This window comes from Protopterus annectens, chromosome 2.part0, assembly GCF_019279795.1.
Source record: "Protopterus annectens isolate FY-2018-M chromosome 2.part0, PAN1.0, whole genome shotgun sequence".
NCBI classification, from domain to species: Eukaryota; Metazoa; Chordata; order Ceratodontiformes; family Protopteridae; genus Protopterus; species Protopterus annectens.
In genome coordinates this window covers 690,593,836-690,616,128 of record NC_056728.1, presented here as the reverse complement: position 1 = coordinate 690,616,128, position 22,293 = coordinate 690,593,836, and the positions used below count along the sequence as shown (strand labels likewise).

The 22,293-nt window shown below is 44.8% G+C and overlaps 1 protein-coding gene across 2 annotated transcripts in view; it reads left to right on the top strand.

Moving 5' to 3' along the window:
• The window catches only part of LOC122793195 (eukaryotic translation initiation factor 4E-like), an 891,923-nt gene that overhangs the window by 154,637 nt on the left and 714,993 nt on the right, over positions 1–22,293 (top strand). For both annotated transcript variants that reach the window (XM_044061026.1, XM_044061025.1), the window contains one exon: positions 16,262–16,359. In XM_044061026.1, the coding sequence (XP_043916961.1) occupies positions 16,262–16,359 (98 nt within the window). The remainder of the gene's footprint in view (positions 1–16,261; positions 16,360–22,293) is intronic.

Genomic DNA, 22,293 nt, shown 5'->3' with positions numbered 1-22,293 from the left:
TAGGTTGCAAAGGGATCTCCTTAAGGAGATGGGAGATTCTCTTCAGGGTACAGTAGCTGCAGGTGCTTCTGACAAAGTTGCTGCCCAGCTTTCTACCCGAAATTCTATTGTCAACTCGTCCATGCGTCTCATATCCTATGCAGCTGATGGAACAAGTAGGGCAGCAGGTACATGAATTGCTGTTAGAAGACATTCCTGGATGCGCTTGTGTTCCTTCACGGAGCCCTTCAAGTCATCCTTCGTTAACACCCTCTTTGATGGCTCATCCCTTTTTGGGCCTAAAGTGAAAAACCTTGACCAGGTGGAGGGTGTCATAATGGTTAAAGTGTTTACCTTAGAAGCACAAGGTGCAGGGTTTGATTCTCACAGGGGGTAATTGGCTTGGCTTAAAAATGGTCCATGAGGGCAGCTAGCCTAGTAATAATCTATGAATCCTGTGTGAACAGGAGGGAAAGACACTGTCTGCTGTCGGAGTCTGTTTTTCCACCCCTACCCGACCTTATCCCAAAAGTCAAAGGGGAGGGAAAATGTGGTTCTGGAAAACCCAAGGAGCCTTTCAGGACACACGTGGTGAACCCTCCCTCCAGGGGCAGAGGAGGGGGTAATAGTGGAAGACGCCGCCTTCACAGCAGAGGGGGTCCGCAACATCAGGGTGACAGGGTTACCTAGAGAAGTGATCTCTATCAGAACTCCTGAAAGGAGGCCCGACTGTCCTGCTCTGGAGGCAGTTGGGGGTCGCTTAACTTTGTACCCAGACGCCTGGCAAGAAATAAAAGACAGCTGGGTAGCCTGGCAAGAAATAAAAGACAGCTGGGTACAAAGTATTTCCAGAAGGTACTTCATACCGTTTGCCACCCCCCCCCCCCAGTCCATAAGGAGAATCCCGGACGTTCCACCCAGTTACAGGGAACAAGCAACTATAGAGGTCCGAAAGTTGCTACAAAAAAAAAAAAGTCATCCAGCCAGTCCCAGAAGATCAGACAGGATCCGGACCTTACTCGAGATTCTTTTTGGTTCCAAAGAAAACAGAGGACTGGAGACCCATTTTTGACCTCAGCAGACTCGACCAGTGTGTAAAGAAAGAGAAGTTCCGGATGGTCACGCTTCAGTCTATACTTCCCTTCTTATGGAAAAACAATTGGATGTGCTTGATAGATCTCAAGGATACGTACTACCACATAAAGATGGCCAGGCCATCCAGAGATCACCTGCGTTTCTGGCTGGGAGCCAATAATTTTCACTTTTGAGCCCTGCCCTTTGGTCTCACTACAGCCCCAGAGTGTTCACCAAATGCATGGCAGTGGTCACTGCTCACCTGATATGTCTAGGATTCCAGGTGTTTACGTACCTAGATGATTGGCTCCTTACCGCCACCACCAGACATCAACTTATTCAGGCAAGGGAGTACACTCTGCAGTCATTTCGGTATTACAGTCAACTCAGAAAAGTCTGCCTTGTCATCATCACAGCATATCGTTTTTATCGGGGCAGAGCTAGACACCTCAACCACCACTCTAAGGCTACCAATTGAGAGTTTCTTCTTCGTCAGCATGTCAGCACATTGGTATTGAAAGACAGAGCACCAGCTACAGAAGTTCTGAAAGTATTTGGTATGATGGCTGCAGCAATCCTAGCCATACCATTAGCAAGAATGCATATGTGGATCCTTCAATGGCTGTTGTTCACTCAATGTTCTTACCAGGAACTACCTTGTTTTTAATGTTTTAAGTGAGTATCAGAGTATATTTTTCGATAGATCTACTTACATATTTTGTATAGTAGTTTATTGTAAATAGTAATGACATCTGTTTTTTGTCATCTATATTATTGTTAAGTCGCTGAGATCTTTTTTCATATAATTGAATCCATTTCTTATTGTTGTGTGCTACTTTTAAAAATGATTCTAAATGTGGGATGCCTTTAACTTTTTAGCATTTTGTATGTGTTTTTAAATACAACTGTTCGGTAACAGGAAACAGGAATATGTCATTTCCTGATGTAGTATTTTTAAAGTGAGTGTTTTTTGTCTAACTTGTTTCTCTGAAGAAGCTGCAGTGGTCTGTGGCAAAAACGCTCTTTGGTTTGTTCAAAATAAAAGCGTTAAGCTTTTTGACTCGAGGCGTTTCTGTCTGCAAACAAGGTTCCTCATTGTGTACTTTTTGGTCTGACTTGTTTGTAAGCAGCTTTTGTGGTTTTTCGTAGGAGGATTCCTGTTGGTTTGCAGCTTTGCAGCCTTCCGTGTTTTACCTTGTTTTACCGGTAGTTGTTAGCAGTTGTCTAACAGTTGAGTTAATGGCAACTGGCAGCACTGCTATGGACACTGACTTAACTTCGCTGATAGCAGGTCTATCAGCTAGACTGGATGACATGAACTCGAGGATGGATACGATGCAAGCTTCCTTCCATGCACTGAGAAATGGTCCGAGCCGGAATGGTTTGACAATAGAGCACAGCCAGGGCCCAAATGAAGATTGGATCCCAGCAGCGCAACCTAACCCTCGGACTATGTCACCTGCCGATGTTCTTGGCACAGGAATGAGCCAAGGACCTGGATTACAGCTTTCCGGTTTAAGTCCGAGTGGCCTGGCAGCAACAAGACGGACTGGTTCGTACGCTGCAGTGGCCTCTAACGAACGTACCACCGTCCAAACAACTGCTCGGAATGGGGCAGTTGCTGGTTCCAGTAATGACAATATACCTACAGGGTCTAATAACAGAATTCCAGACCTCGGTGGCTGGCTATTGGATACTACTAACTTGCTGTTCACCGAGCAAGGAATAAATACAGGTACTGTCGCAAATAATGATGGCTTATGCTTATCAGAAAAGCTTAAGATTTTTGACTCTAAATTATTAAAATTAAAAAAACTGCAGCTTGAGTCTGCTTACTTCAAGCAATGCATTAATGAAAATATTGTACCAAAAGGCTTATGGAATAATTTTACGCCTTCTGGTTTAATTTCAGACCATGACTTCTTGATTGACCTGGAGGCTCTTTTTCAAAAACATGGTGCTGAGTTAATGAATGTTATTATTAAGCACTATAGTGCAAATGTTGATGTTGTATTAAAAGAAATTAATGATTTAGACAATGAAATTAAGCAACATTTAGATTTTAATAGATACCAGTTCGATTACGGACGGATCTTGTCCAGTATTGATACTCTGCTACTTAAACTAAAGGGAAACAAGAGTAAAAAATTGAGTAGGGACAGAGAGGCTTATGGTAAAAATGTTGCTTACCCTAACCTTAAAGGGACCAGACATGTTCGTATAAGCAGTAATAATGAATATCCTGTCCAAACACTAGGTGAGGATGAGGACGGGGTAGAAGACCTTGATGAAGAAGACTCTGGGAATGTTCATGCCACCCCAACACCTAGAAGGAGTAACAGAATTAAGGGCTTTGCTAAAGATAAGGGAAGCCACGAGAGAAGTGACAAAGGTCACAATGACAATAGGGGGCACAACACTTATAATGCAGGGAATAGTAACAACAAAAATTTTTTAGGGCAACGCAGCAAGAAGTCTTACAGGAACAGAACGAAGTAACAAACTTGCCCCTGCTTGACTCCATACCTAACTTGCCCCTGCTTGACCCCATACCTAACTTCTTGGTGGCAGATAGTTCTAGTATAGTCGACGCTGATGTCTCTAGCTCACCTTCTTATGGTGGGCCCCCTGTCATTCTCACCAACACGAATGGCGACTTTACCATTTACAATTTTTCTGACATTATTTTGGACCAACAATTGATAGAATTGTTAGCTTTTGGAAACACTTTTGTTCCAACTTCCTATGGGAATGTTGCTAAAGAAATTATTGAACTAAAGTGTTTTGTAAGAAAAATGAATCTTAAGTTACTGTTCAATCATGAAACAGAGGCTGTGAATCATGGTGAAGTAAACGCCATCCCCAATGTAGGACTTCCAAAACTGTCCAGTGTTTTTAATCCTCCATTACATTCTACGTTGGAATTGTTTGAGAACATGTGTGAATTTGATTTTAGATTTTTGGGTAACAAATATAATGAATACAATAGGATTACAACTCCCAATATTTCTAAAGAACAACGCTTATTACTGGATGAACTTAGTCAGTTACCTATACGGGTGTTAAAACCGGACAAGGGAGGAGGCTTGGTGATTTTCCATAATGTCACCTATAATGAGAAAATGACTTCCCTCCTTGATAGTGATGCCTACACAAAAGCTTCAAGAAATGAAGTTAACGGTACCACACAAAGGATCAGGGGATATTTTAGGGACCTTTTCTTAACGGGGAAAATTGATATCAAGACATATAATTATATTGACATCATGTCTTCTAAGATCCCCGTTATGTTTGGGATCCCTAAAATCCATAAAAGTGTTACTGACCCCCCTATGAGAGCTTTAATTGACAGTAGATCCTCTATTACTTACCCATGTTCCAAACTAATCACACACATCTTGGACAAATCGTTAAGTACATTCCAAGTGTGTGTAAGGACTCATGGACATTTTTGGACAACATAAACAAACTGCCATTCAATGAAGATGACAACTTGTTAACTATTGATGTCATTGACCTCTATACGTGCATACCGCACTTAGAGGCGTTGAATGGACAGGGTCAATGTTACAAAATTTTGGGGCCCAGATTGGAGGTCGAACTGGTTATGGAATTACTGGAAATAGTACTAACCAGGAACTACTTCCTAATTGACGGTGACTTCAATTTACAGAAACGGGGGTGGCGATGGGCTCCCCATGTGGAGCAGGTGTGGCAAACTATGTAATGGGGTACTGGGAAGCAAACATCTTGGCTGATCTCCCTGGTATTATGGCCCCTGTTACCTTCTACACCCGCTACCTTGACGACATGTTCCTCCTGTTCAGGGCGTCAGAATTGGAAGCGAAAAACTTGGTGGATAATATCAGTAATTCCACTGAGTTCCTGAAGTTCACTTTTAAATTTTCTACCACCGAGCTGGATTATTTAGATGTCAAACTTACGAAGGATATTTGTCATCAGTGCTTCAGGTCCACCGTCTTTAGGAAAGCCACATACTGCAATTCTTTCCTGCACTTCATCAGCTTTCACCCTCACAAACAGAAAAGATCTATAGTGAAGGGACAGCTGGTGAGGGCAGGAAGAATGTGCAGCACCCTTGTGGATTTTGTTAAGGAATGTTCATTTCTGAAGGAAATGTTCACTAACCGTGGCTATCCTGAGAAAATGGTTTGTGAACTTATTGAGGAAGTTACTCTTAAAAGAACTAGAGGCTTCTACACCCCTTTATTGACTAAACAAAAGGTCTCCTCCAGTGTAGTTAGTAGTTTCACAGATGAGGTGCCTATAAGTGGTCTAATAGGTAGCAATGTTGACCGCAGAGAATCAAACACAGATTTACCTTTGAGCTTCGTCACTATTTTTAGTACTAATTCAGAAGCAATTCTGGACATCATCCGTAAGAATTGGAGGTGGATATCCTCAAATCCATCACTAGCAGGAAAATTGGGAGACGAACCCAGATTTATTTTTAAACGATCTAAAAATTTGAAGGAACTATTACAAAGGGATATCCAACAGTATAGTTTTTATAAAAGGAAAGGAATGTCCAGATGTGGATTCTGTAACTTCTGTAACAATGTCCGAACAGGGGAGACATTCCTTGTTAGGGACAGGAAGTTTGTCATCAAGCATGCTCTTAATTGTGAGAGCAAATCAGTTATATACATTGCTATGTGCAACTGCTGCTCTGGGTTCTACATCGGAAAAACCGACAGGAGACTGCGAGATAGGATGTATGAGCACTTGTATGCAATTAGGACATGTAAAGATGACAACGCACTGGCCAAACATATTGCATTGTTCCCAGGACATAGTTTTAGCTTTATGGCTATAGACCATGTACCCTTAAAAATCAGAGGGGGCCCTGTATCTTTAATACTAGAAAATTGTGAGCTGGATTGGCAGTTGCGCTTGGACGCTTTCTGTCTTCCTGGCCTTAACACTAACTGCAACATTGCCCCAGTTCTTAAATTAAAAAGTTATTTTAGGTAAAACCTACTGTTATTATATAGTTTTCTCTGACTTTAGGTCTGACCCGTATATCAGGCAACACATATTGGATGACTTGGCAGTCTTGTGTGTTTTCAGCACCTTGCACTAACACATTGGGTCTAGCTAGTTGACTTGACCGTCTACCATTTAGGGCTTGCTTAACCTAACAGTTTGGTTTATAACCTAGTCTTAGTGGTCTTAGTAGGAAGACACAATAGATTCTCACGTGCTGAATCTTTTAGGTCGCACGTGTTTTCCGCAGGGCAAAGGATACTTCTCCCTTTCCTTTTCTTTCCCCCCCCCCCCCCTCCTTCTTTTTTCCTTAGTCCTACATGGTTACAGAACAAACAAAATGTTTAATAAACTAAGCCTGAGCAAATATGAGCAGTATTTATCCCTCATACACACCTCATATAAGGCAAACTTGTTTTTAATGTTTTAAGTGAGTATCAGAGTATATTTTTCGATAGATCTACTTACATATTTTGTATAGTAGTTTATTGTAAATAGTAATGACATCTGTTTTTTGTCATCTATATTATTGTTAAGTCGCTGAGATCTTTTTTCATATAATTGAATCCATTTCTTATTGTTGTGTGCTACTTTTAAAAATGATTCTAAATGTGGGATGCCTTTAACTTTTTAGCATTTTGTATGTGTTTTTAAATACAACTGTTCGGTAACAGGAAACAGGAATATGTCATTTCCTGATGTAGTATTTTTAAAGTGAGTGTTTTTTGTCTAACTTGTTTCTCTGAAGAAGCTGCAGTGGTCTGTGGCGAAAACGCTCTTTTGGTTTGTTCAAAATAAAAGCGTTAAGAAGCTTTTTGACTCGGAGGCGTTTCTGTCTGCAAACAAGGTTCCTCATTGTGTACTTTTTGGTCTGACTTGTTTGAAAGCAGCCTTGTCCCCCAAGACATCCTTGACTTCAGGCCTTGCTTCCTTATCCCCTAAAGCCTCAGTGTCTGCTTCCGCTTCCATCGTCCAGGCTAAGCGTAGAGACCCAGAGCCTCAGGTAGCCCCACAGGGTGCCCCCTGCTCTTCTGGGACCTCCCCAGTGGCTCCCACTGAGGATGTCCCCAGGAAGAGATTGTGCAGGAGGAGACACTTGGACTCCCCACAGGAGTCTTTAACATCTGACACTGACTTGGATGCGTCATAAGGGTCCCCATGGAACACCTCTGAGGATATCTCCTTTGCTGAGATACTTGAGATGCTTAGGCAGAGGGGTGATTGGCAGTCCAAATCTGTTCTCCTCCTGAAGGCTTTTGGGGGTCTCAACCCTCCACGTCTTCGGTGTCTCCGCCCTTCGATGAGCTCATGCAGTTGGTTTTTCGAAGGGTGTGGGAGACACCGGAGTCCATGGTGCCTGTCCATAAGAGGCCTAACAAGTTTATATCAGCCCCACCAGACAAAGCTTTCTTCACCAAAGGAGTCCCAGTTGATGCCATGGTGGTGGTGGCAGCCACCAAAATGGAAGTGTCTGAGACTTCCTCGTTAATCCATCCCCCTAATAGAATGTCTAGGATCATGGATAGATATGGCAAATGCATCAGTCAGCGACTTTTGCTCTCCGTTCACTGAACTACTTAACCCATTTTACTAGGTTGCAAAGGGATCTCCTTAAGGAGATGGGAGATTCTCTTCAGGGTACAGTAGCTGCAGGTGCTTCTGACAAAGTTGCTGCCCAGCTTTCTACCGAAATTCTATTGTCAACTCGTCCATGCGTCTCATATCCTATGCAGCTGATGGAACAAGTAGGGCAGCAGGTACATGAATTGCTGTTAGAAGACATTCCTGGATGCGCTTGTGTTCCTTCACGGAGCCCTTCAAGTCATCCTTCGTTAACACCCTCTTTGATGGCTCATCCCTTTTTGGGCCTAAAGTGAAAAACCTTGACCAGGTGGAGGGTGTCATAATGGTTAAAGTGTTTACCTTAGAAGCACAAGGTGCAGGGTTTGATTCTCACAGGGGGTAATTGGCTTGGCTTAAAAATGGTCCATGAGGGCAGCTAGCCTAGTAATAATCTATGAATCCTGTGTGAACAGGAGGGAAAGACACTGTCTGCTGTCGGAGTCTGTTTTTCCACCCCTACCCGACCTTATCCCAAAAGTCAAAGGGGAGGGAAAATGTGGTTCTGGAAAACCCAAGGAGCCTTTCAGGACACACGTGGTGAACCCTCCCTCCAGGGGCAGAGGAGGGGGTAATAGTGGAAGACGCCGCCTTCACAGCAGAGGGGGTCCGCAACATCAGGGTGACAGGGTTACCTAGAGAAGTGATCTCTATCAGAACTCCTGAAAGGAGGCCCGACTGTCCTGCTCTGGAGGCAGTTGGGGGTCGCTTAACTTTGTACCCAGACGCCTGGCAAGAAATAAAAGACAGCTGGGTAGCCTGGCAAGAAATAAAAGACAGCTGGGTACAAAGTATTTCCAGAAGGTACTTCATACCGTTTGCCACCCCCCCCCCCCCCCAGTCCATAAGGAGAATCCCGGACGTTCCACCCAGTTACAGGGAACAAGCAACTATAGAGGTCCGAAAGTTGCTACAAAAAAAAAAAAGTCATCCAGCCAGTCCCAGAAGATCAGACAGGATCCGGACCTTACTCGAGATTCTTTTTGGTTCCAAAGAAAACAGAGGACTGGAGACCCATTTTTGACCTCAGCAGACTCGACCAGTGTGTAAAGAAAGAGAAGTTCCGGATGGTCACGCTTCAGTCTATACTTCCTTCTTATGGAAAAACAATTGGATGTGCTTGATAGATCTCAAGGATACGTACTACCACATAAAGATGGCCAGGCCATCCAGAGATCACCTGCGTTTCTGGCTGGGAGCCAATAATTTTCACTTTTGAGCCCTGCCCTTTGGTCTCACTACAGCCCCAGAGTGTTCACCAAATGCATGGCAGTGGTCACTGCTCACCTGATATGTCTAGGATTCCAGGTGTTTACGTACCTAGATGATTGGCTCCTTACCGCCACCACCAGACATCAACTTATTCAGGCAAGGGAGTACACTCTGCAGTCATTTCGGTATTACAGTCAACTCAGAAAAGTCTGCCTTGTCATCATCACAGCATATCGTTTTTATCGGGGCAGAGCTAGACACCTCAACCACCACTCTAAGGCTACCAATTGAGAGTTTCTTCTTCGTCAGCATGTCAGCACATTGGTATTGAAAGACAGAGCACCAGCTACAGAAGTTCTGAAAGTATTTGGTATGATGGCTGCAGCAATCCTAGCCATACCATTAGCAAGAATGCATATGTGGATCCTTCAATGGCTGTTGTTCACTCAATGTTCTTACCAGGAACTACCTATGGACCACACGATATTGATTACGAGTTCTTGCAAGAAAGTTCTCCAGTGGTGGTTGACCTCTCTTCATGTCACCATAGGACGCCCCTTTGTTCTACCCCTTCCAGTAGCCATTATGACCAGGGATGCTTCCTTGATAGGGTGGGGGGGGGGGACATTTTCAGGGAAAGACTGCCCCAGGCACATGGACCAATCAGGAGTCACACTTGTATATCAATGTTCTTGAGATGAGAGCAGTACTTTTGGTGTTGCAGTACTTCCAGGACTCCCTTCCTCTAGGAACGATTGAGATTCAGACAGACAATATGTCAGTAGTCTGGTACTTGAACAAGCAAGGGGGAACCAGATCATATCCTCTTTGACGAGAAGCCCTTAGAGTTTGGCAGTGGGTTGTTTCCTCCCAGCGCTTTCTGTTGGCAACGCACATCCCAGGGAGATCCAGCGTGATAGCAGACAAACTGAGCAGGACAGTCTTGTTGCTGCATGAGTGGTCCCTCAAGAAAGACATTGCGGACAGGATTTTCCGCAAATGGGGCAAGCCTTGCTGCGACCTTTTTGCCAGTCACATCAGCACAAAATGCAGAAGCTACTTTGCCCTGATTCACCCCCAGGAGAAGCCCCAAGGGCCATACTCGTACACGATTGGCCCCCGGGTCTCCTCTATGTATTTCCAACAATAGCATTGATACCGAAGGTTCAACAGAAAGCAAAGTCCCTGGGAAGACCATCATCCTTATAGCCCCTCATTGGCCTCAGCAGATTTGATTCCCATTCTTTCATCATCCCTTGGAGGATCCTTGGATTCTGGACCCAGTTCCAGACCTTCTGACGCATTTGTCAGGGGACGTTCATCCCTCTCTGCAGTTATTGAAGTTGACAGCTTGGCTGCTCCAGTTCCCCTCATAGCCAGGCTTCTTAACTTTTCCAGTGAGACAAACAGATCCTTTTGTCTTCTCATAAGCCGTCCACTAGAAAATTCTATCTTAGTAAGTGGAAGAGGTTTTCCATATGTGCCTTTAAGCATAATATTGATCCTTACCAAGCCTCCTTGACATCCATACTAGAATTCTTGACTATGATTTTTAACAAAGGAGAGCGGCAGCATCTACAGTTAGGGTCCAGTTGGCTGCTATATCTAATTTTCATCTTGGGATTGACGGGTTAAATATGTACCACAAGTTATCAAAGGCCTTTCTCAAGGGGACATTTCATATGAGACCACCTGTGAAAACTCCCTATTTTCCATGGAATCTAAATTTTATGCTGTCACGTATAATCCTTCCCCCGTTTGAACCAGCAGCATCTTGTGACCTCAAATATTTGTTGTGGAAAACCATATTTCTGGTAGCTTTTACTTCTGCCCGCAGAGCGTCAGAGCTTCAGGTTTCATCTATCAGCCCTCCTTATTTGATTTTTCATGCTGACAGAGTATCACTTGGGACAAATCCTTCCTTTTTCACCAAAGTTTGTTCAGAAACCAATATCAACCAAGTTATTGAGTTACCAGTTTTCTTCCCTAATCATTCCAACAAGTTGGAGTGTATGCTGCACAAACTTGATGTTCACAGACAGCTCAGATTTTATTTGGGTAGAACAAAATGCATCAGGAAATCAGACCAGCTCTTTGTTTCATTCTCTTACTCCAGGAAAGGTAGACCAGTGGCTAAAACAACTCTGTCTAGATGGTTATCTGATTGTATCACCTTTGTCTATTTAGCTGCTAATACACGTTTGCAACACAAGATTAAAGCTCACTCAGCCAGAGCAGTTTCTACATCCTCTGCGTTTTCAGCCAAACTGCCCCTTGATAACATTTGTGCAGCAGCCACTTGGTCAAAACCTCATACCTTTATCACTCATTACAAAGTTGATAAGGCCTCTGTGGACAGGGCTTCCTTTGGGTCCACGATCCTGAAAAATGTACTCCCATGAGCCACCCAGGATCGATGGTGCTAGGGACGCTAGCCATCAGTCAACAATGAATGGCGAGATTCAACAGCTTCACATTAAGAAGTTATATACTCACCATAACGTTCTATGCGAGTTGTTCATCTTGCCTTCATTCTTGCATCTCTCCCTCCTTCCCTCTCCTGGCTGATAGCTGACCTAGATGTTGGTCACATCTGGTTGCTCAATTTCTTCTTCCTTTCCATAGGGGGATAGCTAATTTATATGGTCATAGTACATGCAGCAAACAAGATCTGAGGTAATTCACAGTGCATCATGGGATAGGGGCTTGGCCTCCAGCTACTGGAAGACCCTGAGCTTTGCATGTGGCCGTACTGGAGCTGATGGACCGGCTCCGAACCCATCAGTCAAGAATGAAGGCGAGATGAACAACTCACATGAAACATTATGGTGAGTACATAACTTCTTATTTCTTTGTTTGGAGATTTCTTTTGTGCCTTCTGATGGACTTCTTGGCTGGGTTATGCAAGACTATAAAGGAGGTGTTTTCATTTTTGGGATATGTTTCCATTTTTGCTATGCTTCATCCCTTAAAGTGAAAAAATGTTTGAGTTCAGTGGACAGCAATTCAGTTTTGGTGGGTTTATAAATCCAGTGGTTAAGTGGGAAGAATTTGTCTTGCTGCTGGAGTAAAAAAGTTGGTTAGGCTTAAAGGTGCTTTACTAGGGTCATGTAAGGAGAGTATACGATTCCATTTGTGGGCTGTGAGAAAAATTGAGGTTGTCTATATTTATGATACTCTGGTTTCTGAAGGCTTTTAATTTTGGTGGTAGTTTTATAGGATGGTTGACATAAGGTGATTGAGCAGTGGGTGCTTCGTGATTATGGCAGAATATTTATGTTGGCGATAGAGTTTGGTATGTTCGTAATAATCAGGCCGTGTGTGGAGTGTTTGGAGGACTTGAGATTATGGTGTTACGGTGAAGGCCTATGTCTAGCAGTGAGCTGAAAAAGGATAGTGGTTCAAATGCATGAGTTGTTCAGAAATATGATTGTAGAACAGAAGCACTGCTAATAATTGATTGACAGTAAAGTAGTGAATATTCTAAGGACAGCCACAAAGCATTCTATAGCTATGTCAAGAATCTCGATGGCAGCACCCAGATCTGCTCTGAGTTACAGCACAAAGGCACGAAAATTACAGAACCAACTGATATTGCCAGCATCCTGGCAGATAGGTTCAGTGCTAACTTTACCCCCCCCCCCCAACCCCTAAAGGGCCCATATCCATACAGGAAGAATGCAGAGTCCTTATAATCATGACTACGCAGGTAAAAGCTGCACTCTCTAAAGCCAAAAACACAGCATCCATGAGACCAGACAACATCCCAGACTGCGTTTTACTCGAACTTCAGAACAAACTTGCTCTCCATTTAAGCACCATGTTCAATAATAGCCTCGCATCAGCCTTTGTGCCCACTGAATGGAGCACAGCAAGAGTTATCCCACTCCACAAAGGGGGAGCCAGCACAGATCCCAGGAACTATCAACCTATTAGCCTGACGAGCCTGGTCTGTAAAGCCATGGAACGTATCATCATGGAACTCGTAAACAAAGACATCGGTAATCTCCAAACTCTGGATCCCACCCAGTTCGGGTTTGTGAAAGGCAGATCATGCTTCCTGAACCTGATTGACTTCTTTGAGGCTGTCACCAAAGCTGTAGATGAGGGTAAGATGGTTCACACAGCCTATCTTGACCTCGTCAATGCTATTGACACCATCCCCCATTCTGGAATTATAGCTAAACTCACTAAACTAGGTATAAATCCCTACATCACAAGACGGATTGCCAACTGGCTCACTGACAGAACCCACACTGTAAAAGTTGCAGACACCAAATCTGACCTCAAAGCAGTGACAAGTGGAGTACCACAGGGTTCCATCCTGGGACCTCTCCTGTTTGGTATCTACTTCTCTGAAGTACAGGCTAACACAGAAGGTCTCTGGCTAATGAAGTTCGCAGATGACTGCAAACTAGGAGCCATAGTCAAGTCCCCAAATGATGTGGACATCCTACAGAAGGGCCTCGCTGAGCCAGATGCCTGGTGTCAGAGCCATAGCCTCAAGCTCAATTTCAAAAAGTGTAGTGTCCTCCCCTTTGTTAAAAACTCTGTACCCATGAGCTACCACATAGGCAGCAATCTACTTAACACCGAATGTGTGATGAGACCTTGGGACCCAGGTGGACAGTAGTCTCTCCTTTGATAGTCACATCGCCGCAGTAGTCAGGAAGTCCTTCTACGTGGCGCACATCATCATAAAAGGGTTCTCATCCTGGAAAAAAGAGGTCATTGTTCCCCTCTACTCGACACTCATTAGACCCATTATAGAGTACAATGCCCCTTTTGGAATGTACCTCACAAGACATCTTCAGCAGCTGGAAAGGCCACAGAAGTACCTCACAAAGAGGATTACTGGCCTTAAACAAATGCCCTACACTGACCACCTCAAAAAACTCCAGCTTTACTCTGCAGCATATCGCCTACTCCAAGGTGATCTCTGTCCAACATATAAAGCTATGTCAAACCCAGAGCTGTTGGACAAGCTACACCTAAAGAAATCCCATTCCCTCCGAGCTACATGCTCTAGGGACCTAAACCTTGTCACCACAATAAACAGGACATGCTGGAGGGATAGATTCCTGTCCCAGAAACTTCCCATACTCTGGAACAGGCTACCCGTCTATGCCAAGTAAAGTTCTTCATTAGTACTCTTCAAGAAAAATCTTGATGAGTGGATGGGAAATAGAAAATGCACCCTGGGGGTCAGTTCTGTCTCTGCGCTCAACAGTGGCACAGGAAAATAACTTTCTTGGGTGGCGTAAGCCAGAGAACCTTATTGGCTAGGCTTACGTAGCCCCTTGGGCCGATAGCCTGGTACGTAACTATGAACCTATATTATTCCACCTGTTTAATGGGGTAGACTCGCTCTGAAAGGAATGTATTTTTTGAGATAAATGTTTTGAAAGAATCAGTTAACAAAGAGCAGCCATAGAGAAATCTCTTGCCTTAAAGTTGAAGTGTAAGACATTAAGCATAGTTGGAGGATAAGTGAGAAATGCACTTCAAGGTTTTCTCTTTTTGCTTGCTTTTTCATTTATAAGGTGCCTGTGTGAACTGTTTGGGTGGAACTGACTGCACAGCTGATGTTGGTTTACAGTGTGAGAACAGACCCTGGTAGATTGACAAAGGTGTGAAAGACTATAACTGTAAGCAGGGAGGAGTGACCATGGCTAACTTGTCAGGTTGGAAGAGAGAGACTCTGGAGATCAGTTCCCTCTCTCCTTTAAGTGGCTTCTGAATTGTCCATTAACCAGTCCTTAAGTCTTCCAGTGCTCTTCCCAAATTTTTGGAACACAGGTGAATATACATGTGGTTGTCGATTTTTAATGACTTAACCAAGCATTATTGCTCGGTCCGTTGTGACAGGCCAGTAGTCTGTCTCCTTTGCCACCTTAGTGCTCTAGTCCTCTGCCTTCTGAGTCATTTCCTTTTGGTCATTCTCCAGCTTTGACCTCTCAGGGGGTTTAATTTTTTACTGTCTGGGATTCTTCCTAACAGTTATCTACAGCATATGACTATTAAAGGCAGGTGTATTCTACATACCTTGTAGTCTTTTTATCTTCAAGCTTTTCTTCATTGTGTGGCTGATTTTATTTAATCTCCAGCTACTCCCCTTTTTTGTGTTGCCCTGTCCATCTATCATCTGTAAACAGACTTTTGATTTTATAGTTTGCTTTGTGTTAACACATGCTTGTGCTCACATGGAACTTAATCAGTGGATTGGATTTGAACAGGTGAGTGTACTGGCAGAGTGAAATCTAACATGTGAACTCAAAATGCTTTTCAGCACACACAGCAGATCTGGGGTTATGGAGAAGTTTCATAATTTTTGAGCTGGTGATAACCAGAGGAGAAAATATTACTCACTGCAGAGTGTTTTTTCACAGAGCAGTTTGCTTTTCTTTTTTTGTGTAAGTGATGCCCAGCACTGAATCATTGATGCTCAGTGCTTACTTCATTTTTAGTATGTCTTCCAAATCTGAAAAAGCTATGGCTACTAGTTAAAAAGAGCTACTTAAGACTGTCATTAGTGGTGTGCTCAATCCCTGGGAAGTGAGGTTGAGTAGATGCAACTTAGGTGTGTTTCTTTGCTGGAATTGTTTGTAAAAGAGCACATATAACGGCAAGGGCAGATTATTTTATTTCTGATACAGAGAAATAGAGGAGTCTGGGAATGAGAACTTGAGTTAGTAACTTCCAAATTTGTTAGTGGTTACATGATGGCTTTGTTAACGTTGGTCAGTGCAGTTTTCATGAAAGAATTTCTTAGTAGTAGTTTACTTTTTTTGTCTGTAATTCATACTGATTTAAAACTTTGCTCCTCTGTAAAGTGGAATTATTTGCCCTGTTAACATGTGGTTGTACATTTGTGGTTTACCAATTACTTGTGGTCTAAAAATATTCACTGTAGTTTCAGTAATATCTTGATTTGACAAAGGTAGAGTGAGACGACAGTCTGATGGTCCTCTCTTAAAACTCCCATGATGCATCTATCTACTCTGTGTGTCTAGCTCAGTGTTGCGAGCTGTCAGTCTTTCCCGGCAAACGGTGGCTACAAGCTAGCAACCAGCCCTGAATAGGATACTATTCTCTTCAGAATCCATTTGGAGTTTGGGTAGAAACTGTAGACCTTGCTAAAAACTGATGCCAGTGGTGTTTGAGCATGAACACCAGTCAACAAAACCTCAGAAGAGAACGTGTGTGGAAACCAAGCAGTGTTTTACAGGAACATTATTGTGGCATTGTTCCACTGTAGAGATTCAGATCTTAAAATTTCAAAGTCATTTTATAAAACCGTTCATGTGGCATTTTTGTCAGTAGTTGTGTTAAAAAAAAATGTTGCCTGATGTGGTTTTATTTTATTCAGGAAGCCACTGCAAAATCAAAAACTTCAGAGGAAGGCAAAGCTGAGGTAGCTGTCCCAGAAAATCCTGAACACTACGTTAAGCACCCACTACAGAACAAGTAAGCTTTATGAAGCTTCAGAAATACTTTTATGTAAAACCATGCTGTTCATTGGTAATTAACTCATTGTGTAGTATTGGCTGCAAACATTCGTTTTAATTTTTTAAGTGGCTTTTTAATCCTGCAGCAGGAAAAGTTTTGAATGATTTGATTTCCATATCTGGAACTTAGGAAGGGGCTGAGTTGTTATGACCACCTGCATTATTGAACGTCGACAGATTGATAATGTATGTGGTGGCTTGGTGTGTTGCAGAGTTGAAGTAATCCTGTCAGTACTCTAAGTACACCATTGAATGTTACCTTGCCTCTGAAGTCCATCAATACAAGTAAAAATAAAATATTGATGCGTTTCTCAGAAGCCAGATATGTGCAAAATTTCATAATAAAGTAGATTGTGTTTTTCCATCTTGGTCGTCTCAAAATGTTTACTGTTCTCCTGCTACCATTGTGTCTGTCCTGGAGCACTTGGCTCAGTTTTTATATTTTGGACATGAGTCATACTCTTGTTGAACTCCACATAGCAGCAATATCTGACTTTTATCAGTGTCACACTTGCCTCTGTTGTCTTTGAGGGTCTGCATTGCCTTTCCCAGTGGTACTTTTGTGTTGGCCACTGTTGAGGTGCGTTCCCAAATTTGCATCAGTACTTGCACCAGAAAAACTGATTTTTGACCCTACAAACACTACTTCCTGGTCTCTTTATGGCAGAGAAGTTTTCTTGTCTGCTTGATTAACTATATAAGGAGTTATTTAAAACTAATTAGTGTACTGATTTGATGTTCTCTATGTCATTATTCCTCACAATAGGGTCTTGGATCCGACATTGGATCCGAGTCTGCAACTTTAGCTTAGACAGATCCAAGGCTCAAGCTCCTACCTCTTCCCTAATCCCCTGCTGCCCTCTAACCCTCAGACCTCGTTTGCCTGGCACCACAACAGACATGATCCATTGGCTCTCACTGAGAGAAGTGATTTTTCTAACTTTTCTAACTATTTTCTGCTGGAATTAGCTTAGTTTTAGTCTGACTGGGTTTATTTTCGTTGTTTGGTAGTGTTAGATAGGAAGTCTAAAGGAGGGGAGATAACTATTTTTTTCTGGTTGTTAGGCATTTGACGCCCTTTTTTTTCCCTTTGTCAGTTTAGTCAACTTAGTCACTAGTTTTCTTTCTAGTGTTTTCTTCCTTTCTTTGGCATGTCTGAGAAACCCCTTGGGATTTAACAAATGCTCCTCGTGTGGTCTGAAAATGCCTAACTCTGACTCGCACAAGGAGTACTTGTATTGCCTAGGGGCTCTCCACCTGGAAGTTGAACACGACAGTTATGCTGCATTCAACTCTAGGGCTTTGGCAGAGTGCCAAAATAAGCTTTGGCTTAAAGGATTAGTTCAGTGGGTGGGGGGGAACCTTATGTCTCCCTTGCCAAGGCTTGCCCTTCTGATCCCAAGTGGAATGATTCTTCTATCTCCTATGGGGCTTCTAAGAAACCTAGGGTTTTGGATCCCACATCTTTGGGTCCGAGCCCAGCCTAGGCTAGCTTGGAATCAAGACTCATGGATTCTTCTGCCGGACCCAGAGCCTCCTCGGATCAGAAGACATCGGATCTAGTCAAGGCCAAACCAGCCTTGGATCTGACCAGTTTGTTGGATCCGACTGCTCCCTCTTCTCAGCCTTTTGATCTGACAGCCTTGTCGGGTCTTACCATAATTCTAGAGGATTCCGCTTCACCGGGATCTTCCAGGCATTTGTTTCATTCGGCTCCGAGGCCTCAGAGCTAACCTCTTGAGTATAGGCGCAGGTCTGCAGATTCCAGGATTGGATCCCCGGCCAAATCTACACACTCCTCCACTTCCTTCATATCTTTCAGGAGTTTGTTGCCGTGTAATATGGACAAGGATAATGAGGAGTTTCCTCGAAGCCCAGATAGAGTTGGGGCTTCTGGCTTCCCCATCCCACTAGCTAGGGGAGCCTCTCCAATTGCAGCTCTCCGTTCTCTTCCAGCCTCAGGGGTTTCGAAACCTCGGGGCCTGGATACCTGTGGTCAGATCCTGACTGTGTTGAATATCGTCTTTTTCCCTACCCCATCAGGGTCCCTGGCCTGCTCTGGTCCTCAGCCCTTGGGCCAGTGTGGGCCCCATGTCAGCGTGGTTGGCACCAGCTCCACGGGTAAGGGGTTGGTTCCATGCCTTTCAAACCTATCTATTCTCTTGGGGGCCTCGGCCCTTGATAACTCTGGACCGGTATCGTCCAAGGGCCTTGGTGCTGTGTTGGGGTCTATTCTTCCCTAACTTTCACATCCCAAATTGCCTCCCCTCTGGCTTATGCTTCTCAAGAGTCGTCGTCGTCAAATGGAAAGGATTCTTCAGGGGAAGATATTACCTTTGGGGAAACAGTAGTGCAGATGAAGGACTTTAAATGGGACTGCAGTCAAGGTACTGAGACTCAAAAGAGGTGGTATGACCACTTACAAATGGAGTCCTCTATTCCGTCAGCAATTCCTCCTGTGTATCCTGCCATTTTGGATGCCTTCCTGGCTGCCTCTACAGCCCCAAATTCACAACCCCCTGCACCAAAAAGCCCAGACAGTTTTTATAATGTCCCTGAAGATTCAAAATTCCTCTTCAAGGCCCCTTCTGTAGACCCGTTCATGATTTCTGTGGCTGCAGATAAAACTTCCAAACTTCTCCCCTCTACTTCCCTCCTTCCTTCAGATAAGGAAAGCGGAGTAATGGAAAGACTGGGCAAAAAAGTGTATACCTCTGCCACTTTAGCCATCAGAGCCATAAACTACCAAACTCGTATGGCCAAATATTCCTTGGCCCTTCTTACTGATGCTATCAGTTAGGGAAATCCGGAAGATCACCCATCAAAGCTAAGGTCTCTAGTTTGTTAAATTCCTGCAGTCAGATAACTAGATAAACCATTAAGTGTAGTTGTGATGCTGTGGAGGCTTGATAAAGGGCTGCGGCCTCAGGCTCTGTCATCAGGAGATAGTAATGGCTTAGGGTACAGGCTCTGCCTGATGACATTAAGTCAAAACTCATGGATGGTCCTTTGGGTAGCAAGAGGGGCAGAGATGTCCAGGACCTCTGGCACATATTTGTCTCCCTGGTTCCCCGCTTCCAGGGGAACTATCCAGCTAAAACTGCCTTTGTGAGCAGGCCTTCCAGACAGACATGTGCCACCCAAGGATAAAAAAGATTCGAGGAAGCAGACCCCCTTCAGGTCTTTTCCCTTTGCTCCAGTTCAAAAACAGCCTTTTAAGGCCAGGCCTGGTAGTCTGTGACTACCAGGCCATTAAGCACAGACATCCCCCTCTTCATGCGCCTGTCTCTGCCCTTCCTTGTTTAGAAACAGGTTACCCAAGACTATTGGGTCCTCTCAGTAAACAAGCTAGGTTATTTTGTGTGGGAAACCAGACATACCTTCAGAGGCGTTTCTCAACTCCTGAAGATCAAATGGCTTTATTTCCCCCAGTTCTGCAGACCCTCCTGTCTCAAGGCGCACAGTTCAAGAGGTATCTCAAGGTGCATAGCTCAAGAGGTACCTCCACGATCAAGAGGGGAAAGGATTCTACTCTAGGATGATGATCTTCGTGTTTCACTGTTGCAGTCATCACATTTGGGTTATCTGCCTGCTGGTAGCCCTCAGCCAGCTTGAATACCAGAGGCTTCGGATTCCTGTGTCGGATGCTGTCTTTTCTTCTTCCATGATGTCAGGTCATCAGGGGTATAAAAACATGCAGCTGACGCCATTACATCAGTCATGTTAAGTTGTCAATCTCGCCTTCATTCTTGCTGGATGGGTTCGGAGCCGATCCTCGGCACCTACTCGGCACTTGCTTTAGCTTGAGAACTCCTTTTTTCAGCTCGAGGCAACCCTATATCCCATGATGCAAGGCGGAACTACCTCAGATCTCGTTTGCCGCTTAGCGAAAGAGGTCTCCTTTGCCAGCTGAGGTAAGAATTTTTTCTTGTCAAAAGAGAAAAGCTTAGTTAGGGTTTATTTCCCCCTTGTATTCATTTTTATAGTCTGTAGTGCGTTACAGCCCACCCTATTCCCTTGTATTTCAAAACTTTTTATTACCTTTAGTGTAAAAGTTTAGTTGGGCCTAAAACCCCATTGGTTAATCCCTTCCTGTGTGTTGTGTGTTAGGGGATTAATTTTGTGTGTTTGTTGGGGTTTGTGTGTGACTTCCTCCTAGGATTATGTCTAAGGAAGGCAAGGTCTCAGGCTTCAAGAAGTGTGACTCGTGCTGTCAGAAAATGTCTCTGACAGACGGTCACACTTCTTGTGTTTACTGCCTGGGGCCTTTGCACCTGCAGGACTCCTGTGCTTTGTGTCACTCTTTTAGCCAGAGAGTCCTGCAGGAACGGAGGAATAAGCTTATCCTCCGTGGCTTACTTAAGCCAGAAGGTTCTCTCTCTAAAGCAGGGTCTGGGAAACCTTCTAAGCCACCGAAGGCTCCGGCTTCAGTATCCAAGCCTCCTCCGGTGGCTCCGGCTCCGGCTGGAGCCGATCTATCTACTTCAAAAGTAGTGGGTTCGGCACCGGCTGGTTCCGACACCTTGTCTACTGTGGCCTTGTCGGCTCCGGCTGGAGCCGACACCTTATCCAGCATCGGAGCCGAGAAACCTTCGGCTCCATCTGGAATTCAGGGGACTTCGGCTCCGATGACTTCGTCCCGAAAGAGATCTCGGTCCCCTTCGTTGCAGAGTATCCACTCGGCTCCGGGGTCTCCTCTTTTGTCGGAGCGGAGCCATCGGAGCCGATCTTCGAGATCTTCCAGGCTGTCTGACCACGACTTAGAGAGGGTGGTAAGCAGGCTGTTGAAGTCGCAGGCACTGGCCCAAATGCTCCATAGCCCGTCTCAACAGACTTCGGCTATTGCCTCACCCCTTGAACTTCCTCCTCCGACTCCACACCAGAGTTCGGGCGGAGCTTCGGGACAGCGACTGTTTCGGCGCCGGAGCCGATACATCCTTCGGCTCCGTCGTCCTCTGCTCCGATCTCCTCCTTGAGGCCTTCCTTGGAGGGATCCGGTCGTCAGGTTTCCCTGGTCGGCTCCGAGGGGGCTAGTGGCATCAGACCCTTGTCCGACCCCGCTCTCCCTCTCGGGGCTTCGGCTTTGGTAAGCTCGGCGCCGACATCGGCCTCGGAGCCTTCCCTCTCAGTGGAGCCGGGAATTCCTGTATCCTCGGAGCGGGGATATTCCGGCCTCCCGGGGAGGGGAGCCTTTGAGGTGATGAGGAGTGTCCTGGCCTCTGAGCCAGGTCAACGGTCCATCCCTCTAGCTCCTCCCTCTTCAGTGCCTTTAGACGCCTCTTGCCAGCCTCTTGCTCTCAGGCCCAGGGATCCATCGCCCCAGGTTTCCCCATTGGGAATTTCCTCCTCTTCCGAAGTTTCTCCTGATCCAGCAGGTGACCCCCTCGGAAGAGGACGTGTAAGAGGAAACACACAGACTCCCCCGAGTCTACTACATCGGATACTGACTTAGATGAGTCGGAGGGTTCCCCACGATCCCCCTCTGAGGATGTCTCCTTTTCAGACATCCTTGAGCTCCTCAAACAGAGGGGGAATTGGCCATCCATTGATCCCTCTGAGGATGAGTCGGTATACCTGGAGGCTTTGGATCCCGACCCTCCACCTCCTGGGTGTCTCCGCCTTCGACCCACTTATGCAGGTAGTGGCTCGAAGGCGTGGCGCTCCAGATTCTGTGGAACCTGTCCCCAGGAGACCATCCAAATTTATCACGGCCCCTACGGACAAACAGTTCCTTTCCAAGGGCGTCTCTGTGGATGCTATGGTGGTGGCGGCCACTAAGAAGGAACTGGCGGATCCTTCAGTACCTGTCCATCCTCCTAACAAGGATTCTAGGACCATGGACAGGTATGGAAAGCGGATGTTTTCTTCAGCGACCTTTGCTATGCGTTCGCTG